Below are 17,535 nucleotides of genomic sequence, written 5' to 3' on the forward strand. Positions count from 1 at the left end.
GGGATAAGGGTGGTCAAAATTTTATTTTTTGACTAAACTTTTTTTTAAATTTTCAATCGTTTAGTATCAACCCCATGAATGTATTCATGAATATTATTGTTTATATCGGTCTTGTGTTCACTATGTATATTATTTATGTAATTCCGAAAAAAAAATCTACGTACTTGTATCAGTTGTCTAGTATCCATATACAAGCTTTAGCTAGCTTAACTTGGAACTAGATGGCACTGTGTGAATTGTCCTGAGATTATTATTATATTATGACTAGCTGTCCCGGCAAACGTTGTTTTGCCATATAAATTAATAACGCTATAAAAAAATAGGGGTTGATGATAGAAGGGTGAAAATTTAGGATTGTATTTATTTTTGTATGTTGTATCATAAAAAAATAAAAACTAAAAATTTTGTCTAAAAAATAAAAAAAAAATTAGGACTACTCCTACATTTAGGGGGATGAAAAATAGATATTGGCCGATTCTCAGACCTACTCAATACGCTCACAGAATTTCATGAGAATCGGTCAAGCCGTTTCGGAGGAGTATGGGAACGAAAACTGTGACACGAGAATTTTATATATAAGATTATATCTATTTTGTATAAAACTTAAGAACTCGCTGATTCATTGTAGATACTCATAGTATGGTATGCAGTAACAAAATAGACATCCTGTCCAAGATAAAAACTGGCTTCAGTATTATTTTGCTCAATTGCTAGTGTCGACGAACCGGCCGATCGGTTACGGCCCGTGTTGGTCGGTACCCCAGCTGTAATACAAATGTAACGGTGACCTTTTGTGGCGAGGCCTGATGGCGATGACACTGCACTTTTTGAACGGGCTATTCCGGGAAGTGGCAATTTTGTGGCGCCTAACCGTGATTTTGCTATACTTAACTATTTCGTAAGGTAAAGGATATAAAATTTGACGTTCATAAGCGGCTAAAATGTCCTACATGAATAAATGATTTTTGAATTTGAATTTGAATTTCATCAGAAAAAATCAAATTTTGAATTTGATTTTTTTGAATATGTTTATTCATGTAGGTCTATTACAGACTCTTATGATATGGAAAATCTACCGTCAATACGGAGTGATTTCGGGATGAGGAGAACTGACCAGTTGGATAAACTCGCTGAGACCGAGGCTCGGGCCTTAGGGTGGAAGGTGTTTTGATATTAAATGTCTTGGATTTTTGCCAATCACATTACTGGGTTTAATTGATATTTCGTGCTAAGGAAGAAATTCATCAGCAAGGGTATATATTACATCTATACATATAAATAAAATTGGAGTGTCTGTTTGTAATATTGAAATAACCGTTGTTTACTACTTGCATATGAATACAAATACGGTACATACACCAAAATATCATTTTTTACAATTTTTGTCTGTCTGTTGGTCTGTTTGTTCCGGCTAATCTCTGAAATGGCTGAACCGATTTTGACGGGAATTTTTTTGGCATGTAGCTGATGTAATAAGGAGTAACTTAGGCTACTTTTATTTTAGAAAATAAAAGTTATTACATATATTTTTTGAGCAAATATCGGTCTAAAAATATTTGTATGGACTAATGATTTAATCACGTATAATAATATGTAAAAATAATAATATATTAGGATGGCTTTTTATATCTGACTCTTACGCTAAGCTCGTTAAGCTAAACTCCTCCATTTATAGTATGGGTTCCAGGGAGTCTTTACGAGAGTTCTTTAAGGAATCAAATATCCTTACCCTTATCTTAAATATCCTTACCTTACGTGATTAAGACGACCTCGGTGGTCTAGCGGTCCAGCACACTGCTTTCGATGCTGGTCGCGGGTTCGATTACTCGCACGGCACAAACAATTGAATTCATGAGTATGATTGTTTGTATCGGACTGGGTGTTTTCTATGTATAATAATCTTTTAGTTCTCATGTTAAGTGAATTATTTGTAATTCTTAATGAGAATAAATATCTATAACCTTAAAAAAACCTAATATGTATGTATTTACGAAAAAAAAAATCTATGTATTTGTATCAGTTGTCTAGTACCACTAACACAAGCTTTAGCTAGCTTAACTTGGGTCTAGATGGCGCTGTGTGAATTGTCCTGAGATTATTATTATTATTTTAAATAAAAAAATACTGCGCTCCTTCTCTATATAAACTTTATAACTTGTATAACATTTCACAATCTTCCTTCTGCGCAATTTTCGTAAAAAATGGCACATAGTTTTTGCTTCTCGTAGTAATATCTTAATGTTATCATTATCATCATAGAAGATCAAGGGAGGATCCAGCTTTGGCGACAGGAGGCGGCCATATAGTCGTGGTCAAGTCAAGAATTTATAATTTAATTTTTATAACAATAGATACAAGTACGTAAGTATTGTACTTATTAATAAAATCTGTGTGGTGACGAAATATATACATAAAATCATTAAGTTCAATTAGTGGTCCACCTAAGTCTTGGGCTCAGGGGGAGGTCATGACCCCCATTACCCCCCCCCTCGGGTCCGCCGTTGTAGAAGAGCGAGCCCTTTCTACACTTTGAACATAACCCATCGGTTTTGAAGATAACTATCCACATGCACACACGCAGAATTTTTTTATCGATGATAATGGAAAGCACAGTGTGGTAGTGTAAATCTGCTATAGGTAAAACCTATTGTCATACAAATATAAGGCAGTCATATATTTTCCGTGGGGTCAGTTGTCACCAGGCCTCTCTTCCCCACTGGCCACACTGGGCACGTGCCCAGGGCCCCCTAGTCTAGTCTAGTCCCTACTCCATTGTCAAAGGATAACCGATAGCTGCTCTACTCTCGCCGGAAAATCAGTCTTAACTAATGCTTACTTACTTTGGTGAATTTGCTCGTTTTTATTATTTTTTTATAAATGTTAAGCAAGACCTTAAGCTAAGACCTCTCATCACGTAACGACTAGGTAGGGCGAAGGTAGGGCGTCCCATATACCTACATCTCTAAAGAGTCATGTTAAAAAATGACTTTCTTTATTCTAACAAAATAGTACTTTATTAGTATTGTCATAGGGGTTATCTTAATGTACCCAGTGTCTCTAATAAGTGAAAGACGGCCCTGGTTGTGACCCGTGACCCGCGGCGGGTCAGGCCCCGGTTGCGGAGCGTGGGCGGCGCAGAGCAGCGACCGCGGCCGCCCGACGGCCCTGACCGTCATCTCTATAAATATAACAGTTGCTACCGTCTACATACACATACGGACGCACGTCACGTTATGTATTGTTATGTAAGGCGCCGAGTGCTTTTTCAGCGCTGTAGCATACGAGTGGAGAGTTGATTGATCGAATTTGTAGAGAGAGTGTCTGGTTTATAAATAACTAGCTGTGCCCGCGAATTCGTCCGCGTGTTGTAGTGACCTTGACCAAGTAAAGAAAAAATATTCAATACTTTAAGCCAGAAAATTCAAAGCAAAATTTCTCTGTCTGTCTCATCGTTCTAGCTTCAAATATTAAGGGGTTGAAAAGGGAGAAAAAAGCTGTTTCCATACAACTTTTTATCTCCCTTTTCATCCCCTTAAAACTCATTTTTTGCATTAAAAAGTAGCCTATGTCCTTTCTCAGGGTCTAGAACTCTCTGTATACCAAATTTCATTTATATCGGTTGAGTAGTTTTGGCTTGAAAGCGAGACAGACTGAGTTACTTTCGCATTTATAATATTACTAAGAATTTAGTATTAAGGATATTATAGTTACGGCTAGGTAGGCTACGGTAACCATTTACCATCAGATGGGCCGTATGCTTGTTTGCTAACACTAATTCAGAAGCAGATAAAAATTACACATTATAATCCTGAATACAAACTTCAAATGTAACATTTTTTTTATCAAAAAGGACTTCTGTATTTACTTACATACACATCTTCATATCTACGGGTTCAAAACCGTATCAATAAAAACTTTTGTGTTCCATATATATATTACAAAAAAACGGTTTTAGTATGTCTATCCGACATTCAGTACCAATAATACAAGCTTTCCTAACGTAACTCTTGTTTAAACGTAGGACTAAATAGAGTTACGTCACTTATTCGTACAGACCACTCCGATCGATCCCCCGTCCAATTCAAACGGGGATTGAAATTACGACGGCCTGAGCCGAGGTTCGAACCCCTAGCGGAGCCCTCAGACTAGAATCGTCAGGCGGGAGTTGGCCTTCTGCCGCGCCATAAGTTCTTCCGCGGGTTTGGAGTCATCATTGTGCCATCTGCACTCGCCTGCTATCGTCCGGTGAAGCTGTAAACGCTAGTTGCGGTCAACAGGTGTAGACTCGAAAATATATCTTATACATAAAATTCTCGTGTCACAGTTTTTGTTCCCATACTCCTCCGAAACGCCTTGACCGATTCTCATGAAATTTGTGAGCGTATTGAGTAGGTCTGAGAATCGGCCAACATCTATTTATCATCCCCCTAAATGTTAGGGGTAGTCCACCCCTAAATTTTTATTTTTATTTTAAGGCAAAACGTTTGCCGGGACAGCTAGTATATGTATATATTTGTACAGTTAGTAAAGTATTATGTATTCTGTGGTCTAGATTATTGTTTACACATCCTGTAATGAAAATAAGGGCAACGGAACATGTCCTCACCGCGCCCCACTCGCTTCAACCCGTCGGCAATCTGCGGCTCTATTTATACGGCTTCACGCATCCACCCGCTTATTGGATGTTCGGCGACAGCGCGGGGTGTCGGCGTAGGGGTGGCTGGCTCCGTCGAAGGTCGACCGGCTTCCAATTTTATAGGCTCCGAGTTCGACGGCCGTAAATCAAAGAACATTACACGACAGCCTAACGCAGTCGTCGGAAACTTCCAACCGACGTTTCACGGCGAATGGATCTTATTTCATACATCGTGTGCTCGTAATGCATGTTTAGAAATGTGTATGGGCAGTTGTGTGATAGTTTTGTAATTTTACAAATAAAGCAGCAACGGGTGATAAATACAGATATACAAATGGGTTTAAATACAAGAACTATTTCTATATTTTTCGTTGCACTTCTGTGTTCTCGAGTGCTGCTTGTAGGGACTGGTCTGCTCTTATCACTACGACTGATTTAATCTTATTGTGTTTTTATATTTGAGCCTAAATAAATTAGTGCTGGTTGGTATTTTGTATTCACACGTTTCGACTTGTAAAATGTAAACTTACAAGGATTGTTTAAAAGAGCTACACACAAGTTTCTTGCTTATTCTTCTTGTGATGAGACAGATTCATCAAGCGGTAGATTAAAAAAATGTTGATTATTCAAAAGTGCTTAAATTAAGTTTATTTGAATAAATGATTTTCTATTCTATTCTATTCTATTCTCAAAAACTATTCTGTGTTTATGTATTGACTTGACAGTCTCGGTGATCTAGCGGTTTAGCACACCACTTTACTCCGATGGTCGCGGATTCGATTCATCGCATGGTACAAATATTTGTATTCATGAGTATGATTGCTTGTATCGGTCTGGGTGTTGTCTATGTATATTATGTATGTATTAAAAAAAAAAGTATCTAATTATATATTATCAGTTGTCTAGTGCCCATAACACAAGCTCGGCTTACCGTGGGACTAGATGGCGCTATGTTAATTGTCCAGGATTATTTATTTATATATTATTATTGAATAATGATTAGGTGTATCAAATTTCATTTAAATTCTACAAACTTGTCCGATTTCATAATTTACAAGGTATGATTGCTGTAGTTTCATTCGTGTACACTGATGAAAATATAAATTAATTTTCAAAGTAGGTACATACTCATTTGAAAATAATATGATTTTCTTGTCAGTTCTTCTCATCTCGAAATCATTCCGAACTGACGGCACATTAGACATATCATAAGAGTCCGTAATAGACCTATGTGAATATATGTTGATTGATACGTTTTAGAGTGATTAGTAGATTAACAGATTGATTTACTGCTAGTTTTTCTCAGCTAAAGCAGCAAATGCGATCGTAGTTTGGTTTTTTAGTGGATAAAAATTACACACACCCCTCGTTACTTTCACGGATGGACTGTCTTTTGAAGATTTTTAAAAATAAAAAGGTTTAATGTAATATAAATTTGAAGTCCATAAGAAAATTTTATACTTGTATGAATAAACTCTTTTATCGTTGGTTATGTTTACTTGCGCAGGAAGCAGAGCTGAGCACGTGGACGTCGTTCCTGCAGCGCGCCGTGGACGCCACCTACAACACGGAGGTGGTCATAGACAATCTGCACAACATGATCGGTGAGTTGAGACCATAGACAACAGGAACGGGCGGTATTACTAATGGGGACTAGTGGACTGCAGTGGCGTATTTAGGTAACCAAGGGCCCTGGGGCAAATCAAAAAATGTGGCCCCACTGCCCAGCCGTGGCCCTACATTACAGTTTTATTAAAACGCACATATCGCTATCCGTCAAATTGCCAACAGCACTGCCAACCCATAGAAAGAATTTAGGGGACATCCGAAGGTATAACTTTCGAATTTCTCTCAACTGAGTTGCCATGATTAAAGTCAGGTTGCAACCTGTCATATTTATTTTGAAAATGGGAGAAATTTTCAAAGTTCAGTTGATCGAGATTTTCTGTCAAGGGTTCGAGGGCCTCGTGAGCTTGAGGGCTCCGGGGCTCTGCCCCGCCTAACTATAATACGACTAACTACTATAATATGACTAATTTAAGACGAGCTTGCGGTGAGACATTGCATCTCTGTGCATTTCCAATCGCATATCTCACGGAGACTATTCTGAATGAATAATTATTGGATTAATAATACCAACTGGTGAATTTCACCATCGCACTACCCGCCAGAAATTAAAATACCATTCTGATCAACTGGATGAATGGCAGTCCCCACCAAGCGTTCTTCAATAAACTTTTTGGCATGCACCAATTACATTGTAGAATCACCTTCCAGCAATGGTAATCCGAACCGATACAATATAGAAACCTCCAAGAAAAAGTTTATTCCTTAAAAGGACGGCAAGGCATTTGCAATTCCCATGATGTTGCGGGTGCTTATGGGCGGCGATAATCACGTACCATCGGGTGAGCCATAAGCCTCCGTTACTTCTGGAAATCATATTTATCAGTTTCTTATTTTTTCTCATCCTTTTCATGGATCTCTAGGATCTCTTTCAGTCAACTTTTGAGCAGCTGTGAGGAATATCTCATCTTTCTCATGTATAAGATGTGCAACCCTAGGAAAACATCATCCCATCTTTATAGAAGAAAAATAAATGAAAATAAATACGGAAGCATGTCAAGATAAACAATTTTTCATACCTATGCTACTGTGAGGTTAATGAACACAACAATAATAAAACGTAAACTAATGAAGAGACAACCCTGGTACAGACAGATAGAGTGATTAATTATAAGTAAATGCATTTACCAGGAACATACCGGCGCGGTGTCAGATACCTCGTCGTATCTCGGTAGACATTTCACGCGCTGTTTCACTCGTAATACACACCGCACCGACTCTAGTGTATCTTATGTCTGTAAACCCATGCATTGCTTTGTTTCTGACATATTTAATATTACTCTATACTTTTTTTTACTTTGGATATCCATCATTAAGGTTGACCGCTCCAGGGGTACCGAATGGGTACTGTTGCAATCTCTTTGCACATTTTTATATGTTTATTTTTCTACCAATTTTGAATGTATTTTCTTTATAGGTTTGTCATATATTTTTATTGTCACCTTTTGTCTTACAATCGTTTGTACACGTATCTTCATTATAAGTATTTACCATTTTCTATCCATTGTTTGATTTACATCACACATACAGTTCACTCATTCTATCAACAACAGGTACTGCCGGGTTTCTAAACCGCAAGGTCTACTCTTATTGCTGGAACCACGCTGGAACCACGGTTTGTGTGAGCATTCTTCCACAGCTTCCAGGGGGGTGAGGGGGGAGGGGGGGGCTGAGATGGGTATATCCCGTTGTCGGAGCTATATCCCAAGGTGTACTCTACGGCTTATTGCCGGAGCCACGGTTTATGCGAGCATTCTTTCGCCACGGCGGGGACCTCTAAGTCCCCGTCGTCGGAGCTGCGAAGCTGGAAGAATGCTACACAAGGGTCACTACACTTCTTCATGAGTAGCGCGGGTACACGGGCCCACCATCTCTGGACTGAGATGTTGATAGAGAAGCCGCCGCCCCTGGCCCTTGCGAAGCGCCTCCTTCGCCGTCTTGTCCGTTTCCGATGAATTGGATCAGAACATTATACATATAATAATTTTTCCGTCATATTACCGACATTTTAGCAACATTTTACATTGCAGTTCCACTCCTATTGGTCGTAGCGTGATGTTATATAGCTTACAGCCTTCCTCGATAAATGGGTTTATTGTTTGATTGGTTGTATTAAATATATAAATTTATTGTATAGTGTCATTTTGTGTGTGTAAAAATTAAGTTATGCATGCTGTGTCTACATCTAGAAGGTGTGTTTGTTTTATGTGTATTAAGTTATGTACTATGTAAGACATCCAGTTTTGTAGACCTAATAAATAAAAAAAATAATGATATAAAGATCTATAATATAAAATATCCAATACTTTTTTATTGTGGAGTTTGGGCTATTGTCAGGTGCTTTAGACCTGTAGCACTGCGATCTATGTGGATCTATTGTTCTCGCCCTTTTACAAAGTTCGTTATTTTTACTCAATAGCAATAGTCTATTGAAGTATCTAATGAGTTACTTAATTTTTTTTGACATTTTACTCAGTGTTTAGAACCAAGTTAAGCCAGCTAAAGCTTGTGTTATGGGTACTAGATAACTGATACAAGTACATAGAATTTTTTTTCGTAAATACGTAATTCAAAATATCTTTATTCATATAGGTCTACCGTCAGTTCGGAATGATTTCGATATGAGAAGAACTGATAAGAAACTCAGCTCGTATTCTTTTCAAATAAATGTTGTACATGTTTACAATAATATATAATAGATTAATTTTTAAATTCAATCTTGGGACATACATATTATACATAGAAAACACCCAGATACAAACAATCATACTCAAGAATACAAATGTTTGTGCCGTGCGAGGACTCGAACCCGCGACCATCGGAAGTAAAGTGTGTTAAACCGTTAAACCACCGAGGCCGTCGTGTAATAATAATTGCGTTTGAATGTTGCATAGAGTCGAGTCGTTATAAGCGCCAGCCGTGTCGTGGGATTTGATGCACAGTTGAGGTCGTTGCAGTTTCCCGCAATTGTCACAATTACGTTTATTGTCAATTCACTTGCACAATTACTCAAACACCTCATTATGTCTCACTACATCTCGCGTGCTATGGGAGCGTCTTAATTTGTTAAACGCCCCGACATCGCTCGGAATAATGACCCACTTTTGAGCAATTTTGCCTTATTATGCTGTAAACACCGGATTGTGTACCAGATGAGTTTCTTGAGAGTACTTTTCAATTGTAGTAGCCAGTCGGTACTGGACAGGGTTAGTGGTGAAAAATGGGACAAGGGGATTGTTAGTAATGTGGATTAATGATCTTATTGCTAGCAATGTACCATGTCAGGTTGCCCTCGACGCAGTTCCCCCTGGAAACCATCGTGATACGTTCTTGGTGAATTTGTCATGATTGGTTAATTGACCTGACCTCATGCTCATCTTAGCATCCTCCACTAGTGTCCCGCCAGTGTAAACTGTTAGCGCAAATGCGTGAACCATTCCATTATCTTGCATGCAAAAAAAATTCAATTCAGTTTCTTGCCAGTTCTTCTCAGTTCGATATATATACTAAACTGGACGGTAAGGAAAACATTATAATATAAAACATTTGACGTTCATAATCTGCTAAAATATACTACATGAATATGTGATTTATAATAATAATAATAATCTCAGGACAATTCACACAGAGCCATCTAGACCCAAGTTAAGCTAGCTAGAGCTTGTGTTATGGGTACTAGATAACTGATACAAATACATAGATATTTTTTTTTGTAAATACTTACATATTATACATAGAAAACACCCAGACCGATACGAACAATCATACTCATGAATTCAAATGTTTGTGCCGTGCGAGGAATCGAACCCGCGACCATCGGTCGTAAAGCGGTGTGCTTGACCGCTACACCACCGAGGTCGTCATGAATTTGAATTTTGAATTATTTGAAAAAAAAGGGATAAAAAATATGATATGCACAAGAGATATAAGGTGCTATTTAAAATCATTTATTAACATATTAATAAATGATTTATTTATATACCTGATTAGTATCACTGACATCTCATAATCACGTGACGCCTGATGGACCTCATATATTGTCGGAGACTAAACCTCCATAGAAGATCGTGCGCATGGCCTGCCTTGGGAGGCCTATGTCCAACAGTGGACTGCAGAGGACTGATGAAACCTCCGAACCTTGTGACTTCTCTGCCATAGTCTTTTTTAGTTTTGAAGAGAATGTACCCAAATATTATTTAAATTGTAATGCTGAACAACATTTATTTAAAAGAGCAACACGCACGCGTCTTTGCTGAATTTTCTTTTGACTAGTCTGCTTTCCGAACGAGTGGGTAGAATAAAAAAATATGACTATTCAAAAGTACTCTATTAAGTTTATTTGAATAAAGATTATTACTATTTCTAATATTTGATGACCTCGGTGGTCTAGCGGTCTAGCACACCGCTTTACGTCCGATGGTCGCGGGTTCGATTCCTCGCACGGCACAAACATTTGTATTCATGAGTATGGTTGTTTGTATCGGTCTGGGTGTTGTCTTTGTGTATATAATATGTATCAGTTATCTAGTACCCATAACACAAGCTTTAGCTAGCTTAACTTGGGTCTAGATGGCGCTTTGTGAATTGTCTTGAGATTATTATTATTATTATAATAATTAATATCAAAATTAATGGAATGAGTAAACTCGAAAATATTAGACCTATTACTAAAGTTCTTTCAGTTACAGAAAGATAGCGTATTATCGAGTAATATCGGTATGTTTCATACGGACATCGTCGAGGTACACAGCTAGTATAACGTAAAGGTGTTAATTTTCAGCGGAGCAGCGGCGGTGCGTACGCGAGGTGTCTAATAGCACGGTGTTCACGTCGCTGTGTGGCGCGACTGCCAGCGAGTCACAGGCGGAGGCGGGCGCGGAGGCGAGCGCGGACGCGGAAGCTGATACTCGGTCTCCGCTCGAGCGGCGCGCGCCCTCCGCCGCCTGCAGCACGCCCATCGCCCGTGACTCGAATATGTGAGCCAACTTCTTTTGCTGCAATATTTTCCTTAAATCAAGGACAAATGCAGTGACACGACTTTTGTAAAGTGAGGATTTAGACGTTCATTACATTGTGTAGTAGCACAGAGCAAGATGAAACTGTAGAGGGAATGTTAATTACCGGAAATATTAGGTCTTCTCTATATTTGTAGTGAGTTAAAAATGTTTTTTGTTAAGTGATGTAAAGATATTTCAACGAGATACAAAGAAACCGTAATTAAATTATTATGTTTTGTTATTAGTTATCAACGTTTAATACTAACTAGTTAACTAGTTATCAAGGTGATAACAGTTTTTTGTAATTATATAATAATTGTATTTTGTTTACGACGAAACATTTGCGTTAAAGAATCTTGTGACTGGTACACAGCGGCTATTTATTAAAAATCAAATGATAGTAATAAACGTGTATATATCCCAAAAGGGCTCACAGCGAAGAGTCAAAGTGAATATCAAGTCAAAAGTGATATATAAAAAACTACAAAGTTTATAAAAATTATGGTGTTGCCAGCAACAAATATTTTTCAAAATTCATACAATTGTTTTTGCAGACTGTATTTTGAACGCTAAATTGCTGCTTCATTTCTACCTAATGTTCCCTCTTGACTATTCTTGTTCTGAATATATTAGCGTGTGTATTAAAGAATATGACTCTCGAGCCGGCCATGGAGCCATGACGTCTGAATTTTTATGATTTGTAATCGATGAACGATTATTGCTGAAATACTCGACTGCGTACGCGAGTATTTATAGTGCTGTATCCATCGGAACCGGCCGTAAAACGTGTCCGGTGTACGTCGTTAATATATATATAAAATGTACACATATGTGTTACTCCCCCCTATAACACTGCAGATTGGTTTCGAGTTATAGAAAAACGAGTTCCCGCTGAAGAGGGTTTAAAACAAATATTAAAAAAAACTATGTAATGAACGAAATATGTAGGTTCTATTAAAAACTAAGCTAAGAATATTTTAAATAAAAATTAATAAAACTAATTGATTTCAACTGTACAATTATAAATTTCACAATATAGAAATATAATGTGGATTTACCACATTATATTTCTGTATATGGGGTTATATAGGGGAATGCCCGTGTTATGAGTAAGAGTGCCCTGTTATAGAGGGGTTATTATATATTTTTATGTGTGTATGAAGTATATAAAGTGAAATGAGACGAGGGGAGGGAGGAGACGTGGCAATCCATCTGCATCACTGCCTTACCGCGTGTGTTCAATTCGCGCAAACTGCCACAAACACTTCGAATGGCGCCCACGCCGAATATATTCAACTTTTAATATATACATGTAATATACTTGTTATGCCTAATATTTAAATATCTCGTGTTTGAAATTGCATGTTTACACTACTCTAATGCTGTTGGCCGCAGCTGGGCTTTACAGCTTCACGGACGATAGGGGGCGAGTGCAGATGGCACTTCAAACCCGCGGAAGGACTTATGGAGCGGCTGAGGGCCAACTCACGCCTGACAGATACGACTTTAGTCTGAGGGCACCGCTAGGGGTTCGAACCTCGGCTCAGGTCGTCGTAATATCGATCCCCGTTTGAATTGGACGGGGGATCGATCGGAGGGGGGCTAAAAATTGCATGTATTTTTAATTCTATTTTTATAGTCTATAGTCGATGCAGTTAATATGCTTAGAGCCTTCTTGCTGATGGAATAAAGTTGCGAATATTTCTACTAGATGGCGCTGTATGATAAAATAACAAAAGAAGTCATTACTAAGTTACCGCATTTGAATTATACAATTTATTTTGTAAATTTATATGTAAATTAAATATCAGAAACGTGGTCCAAATATTTCTTATAATGTTTCTTTTTATTTTATTAAGGTGGTAAACAAACATACTGCCATGTTTGTGGTTTTCGTTGATAATAGTTTAGGCAATGATTACCGATGACCATCAGGTGATCTGTAGATTGCTCATCCGTCATACACGTGCTGCTTGTGACGAAGTATTTTCTTCTGATTACGGCTACATATTAAGTTTTCTTTTGACAAATATGCAATAGCATATATTGGTCGTCGTTGCGTTCTACCTAATTGAATTTAAAAATGAATGAAATGAAATTATAATGTAAGCTAATTTGAAAAGAATAAGAGCGGAATTCTTATCAGTTTTTCTCAGCTCGAAAGTAGAGATATCATAAGAGTCTTATAAAGGTACATGAATAAAAAAATTCGATTTGATTGATTCCTCTCAGAAAAAAAAACCAATACAAACAAATGGCCTGAATTCCTAATAACAATTATACAATATATTGGTGTCCTAAAAAGCTTAAACCAATTACACGAAGCTTTCGACGAAAGCCTTGACCGCTGGCCCGCAGTACATTAACACTGGCACCTCCGCGAAAGCGGCACAACCGGTCGCGGAGCAAAAACGTCGCGATTTTTTAATGTTATTGTATCTATCGAGGTTTTATAGAGTATAACAAATTGTTATTTATGCATAATGAGTGTTTATTGATATTCTTTTTGCTCTCTATATGAGACAAGGACTTTGGGCCATCCATTAATCACGTGAGACTTGAAGGGGAGGGGGGGGGGGTGACAAAAATCACAAGGGGGGGTCTAGTAAAACATCACGTGTATTTATTTTATGCCAATCAAAAACAATCTACAACCTTTCTGTCTTAACATTTTTATCATGGTCCTTAATTTCAGAATTAAGATTATACTACCTGTATTTGAAGATAATATTCTAAAATTTTTTTTAGAATATTATCTTCAAATACAGTTTTTTTACAATAAATTACAATTTTTTTTAAAAGGACAGTGGAAGCGGCTTCATTTTATATTATGTGAAGATGTTCAAACTGTACATATAGCGTTATGACTAGATATAATCGAATATGCTTCAATTTAAAGACGAGTATGTTATTTTATTAATATTGATGTTTGTATGTATGATTAATTTATATTTAGAGAATGGTCTGTAATCCAATTTACATGGTAAAAATATACCGTTATCGCTGGAAATAGTAGGGGGTTTCAAGCGTCATAGACTACGGTATTTTGCACCATCAGATGGGCCGTATGCTTGATTGCCACCATCGGAGTATAAAAAAATCAGCTGTTGACCAGTTTTCTTTGAAGAGTATATGGCAGTAAATTTTTAGGGTGTCGAGGTATGATACCTTAGTAGTAAGGAACGAAAATGCGTGAAGTCAATGCATTTTATAACGCCCATGGGGGCGTATGGTCTATAAATTACGTGAGATGTTTAAGGGGAGGGGGTCGTGTCAAATCTTTGCAATTTTTTTTCTGATTGAAACAGAAAATAACTATTTCGGTCCATTTAATCCAGATTGTACATGTTTATTATACTTATAACTCCCAGCAATATTGATAACTAGTATTAACTAGTCGTAATTAAAAGCACGAAGCAATTTGTTTTTCATTTTACAATAACAATCTAACGCGTTTACGTAAGAAACCGACATTTTGAAAAATCTCACGCGAGATTGAGGAATGGGGGAGGGGGTTGAATGAAATCTCACGACATCTCACCAGGGGGGGGGGAGGGAGGGACAGAAAATTAAAAAAAACACCTCACGTAATTTATGGACGCCCCCCATGATGTGCATTTTCCACTAAATGAACTATCAACTTGTTTGTCATTGAATATAATAAAAGTATTCTGAATTTAATTCACAAAATTGTAAATTTTACGTGCTAAATATTATTTACTAGCTACTCGCCCCGGCTTCGCACGGGTATACATGTATTATATATATAAACCTTCCTCTTGAATCACTCTATTTATTGCTGAAAATGCGTTAAAATCCGTTGCGTAGTTTTAAAGATTTAAGCATACATAGGGACGGACAGAAAGCAACTTTGTTTTATACTATGTATTAATGATTCCAATTAATTCGCTTATTCGGTGCCTTCAATGTTTTTGATCATGCAATGTCAGGATTTTATATAAGTTAAATCCGCTTTGGATTGAAGTTTCTTTGTGTGATATAGATGTATATAATTGAGAATCGTGTGTAGTGTTTTGTAGCACGCCTGTATCGTATTAGCACATTTAGAGTTATATGTAATATTAAACGATTTTTGATCTTTTTACATTTTATAATAGTTTTTTAATATCTCAATTGTTGTAAGGCTCGATTATGTATTTACAATTGTTTATTGAACAGTTGAAAATTAAATTGTTGTAATTATTACAAGCAAGTATGTAGTTTTCAGCAATCTGTAATAAAAGTTCTTGTATTGCGAAGGAACTGGCTTCTGTCATACGGTTAATGCTAGTTCAGGAGTGAGGACTACACATAAATACTGAAAGGATTGACATTGTCTTGAAAGTGTACCTACTGTATAAATAACGTTGTAACGATCCTCCTGAATTAAATAATGATTATTATTATGTACTGACAAATGGTTGATACAAAATCATATAGTATTAAAAATTAAGAGAAATTTCTGTTAAAAAACTACTCACTCATAATAGATGTACCTATTTTTAATATATATATTCTAGCAGACCCGGTCACGCGTTGCTGCGGATAAGGTTCTTGAATAAAATAATATTGCGACTATAAATTGAGATGTAAGCTATCCTATCTTTCAAGTTGGATCAAATTGCACACAATGTGCAAATCAAATTTGCAATCGGTTCAGTAGTTTAGGAGTCCATAGCGGACAAACAACGTGACACGTAATTTTTTATATATAACTAGCTATTCACCCCGGCTTTGCACGGGTGTACATTTATTATATATATAAACCTTCCTCTAGAATCACTCTATCTATTAAAAAACCGTTCAAAATCCATTGCGTGTTTTTAAAGATATAAGCATACATAGGGGACAGACAGCGACAGTTATTTTATAGTATGTAATGATGAAGATATATGTAACAAACATAAGACAATTGTAATTATGTAACGAGCCTGCTGTAGATTTAGTGTTCAATAATGTAAGAACTGTTTGCCCCACTGCCATACTATAAATGTTTATATATAAAGGTAAGGGGTTGTTATGTTACATGTATATGGTTTGCTCATGGACTTCGGTAGAGGAATTAAGGAAGATATTGCCAATTTTTAAGAGATTCCACTGAGATCCATTGAATATAAATAATATTTATATTACTATATATGTTAATACTAATGTCTGGCTGTTAATGAATTAACCCTTCCAACGTTTCGACACAGATCTGTGCCCGCAAAACCTTGACCTCTTTTTAACCAATTTAGTCCTTATTTAAAACGAAATAAGATCGAAACGCATTTGAAAAAATACAGCTGGCGCGTGCATACCGCCTCTTCACTTTCGGTCGCTGCGACAGACGGACAATCGTTGAAATATCTCCTTTCGAAAGTATACACTATCCTGAGGAGATAAAAACCATCGCTCCTAAGAATATCCTTCAATTCTTGTCCCTGACGGGTCTAGGCAGCGAACTCTGAAAAATTGCGAGCACAATAGGTCTCTATAGGTCGTAGTGCTACAGGTCTGAAGCATCTGGCAATAGCCCAAACACTACAATAAAAATATTCCTTGTCTATAAAATATTGCAAATAGCAATAAGACCGCAATTAAAACATTTTTAATCTACTTTTATTTTTATTTGTCTATTTGTGCGTAATAAAGAGTTATCATTATTATAATAAATTATATATAATATTTTTTTTGATACATTGGCACTATTCTACGAAAGTTAACTCTCTTAGATTTAACAGAATGGAATAGAATAGAAAATCATTTATACAGATAAACTTCATTTAAGCATTTTTGAATAGTCATAACATTTTTTATAATCTACCTCTCATTCGGAAAGCTATCTCATCACAAGAAGAAAGAGCAAGAAACTTGTGTTGCTCGATATAAATAGCATTACAAAAGAAAATATGTTGCTTGTAAGAAATTAACAAAATACAGTTCATTACCTAATATCCCTAAATAACAACCCCTTTCTCCCCAAAATAAAGGTTGGACTATATCATTTGTCATCGTCTGCCGACGCCCATGATCACTTTACTGGTCTGATGTAGGATATCGGCACCGAGCAATGCCACGGTTGTTCGTTGTATTGTGAAACTATATACGTACACTCATTTCAGTATGTAGGCGTTACTTAGACCTAGACTGTAATGCTTAGAGTTTTCAGGCATTGCTGAAGTTGATATGTTGGTGTTAACAATGATACAGTATTATGTATGCAATATTATTAATATATATGTATGATCTATATTCTAAAATTTAATATGTTATATACGCATATACACTTTTAAA

General features: G+C 36.7%; 1 protein-coding gene across 1 annotated transcript in view; it reads left to right on the forward strand.

Annotated features, from left to right (window-relative positions):
* The window catches only part of LOC131845700 (uncharacterized), a 64,017-nt gene extending 52,510 nt beyond the window's left edge, over positions 1–11,507 (forward strand). The window contains exons 3-4 of the mRNA XM_059194802.1: positions 6,144–6,240; positions 11,043–11,507. Coding sequence (XP_059050785.1) covers positions 6,144–6,240; positions 11,043–11,242 — 297 coding nt within the window. The 3' untranslated portion in view covers positions 11,243–11,507. The remainder of the gene's footprint in view (positions 1–6,143; positions 6,241–11,042) is intronic.
* The last annotated feature ends 6,028 nt before the right edge of the window (positions 11,508–17,535 follow it).

The sequence above is a fragment of the Achroia grisella genome, unplaced genomic scaffold (genome assembly GCF_030625045.1).
Source record: "Achroia grisella isolate CSIRO2021 unplaced genomic scaffold, CSIRO_AGI_Agris_v1 utg478, whole genome shotgun sequence".
NCBI lineage: Eukaryota > Metazoa > Arthropoda > Insecta > Lepidoptera > Pyralidae > Achroia > Achroia grisella.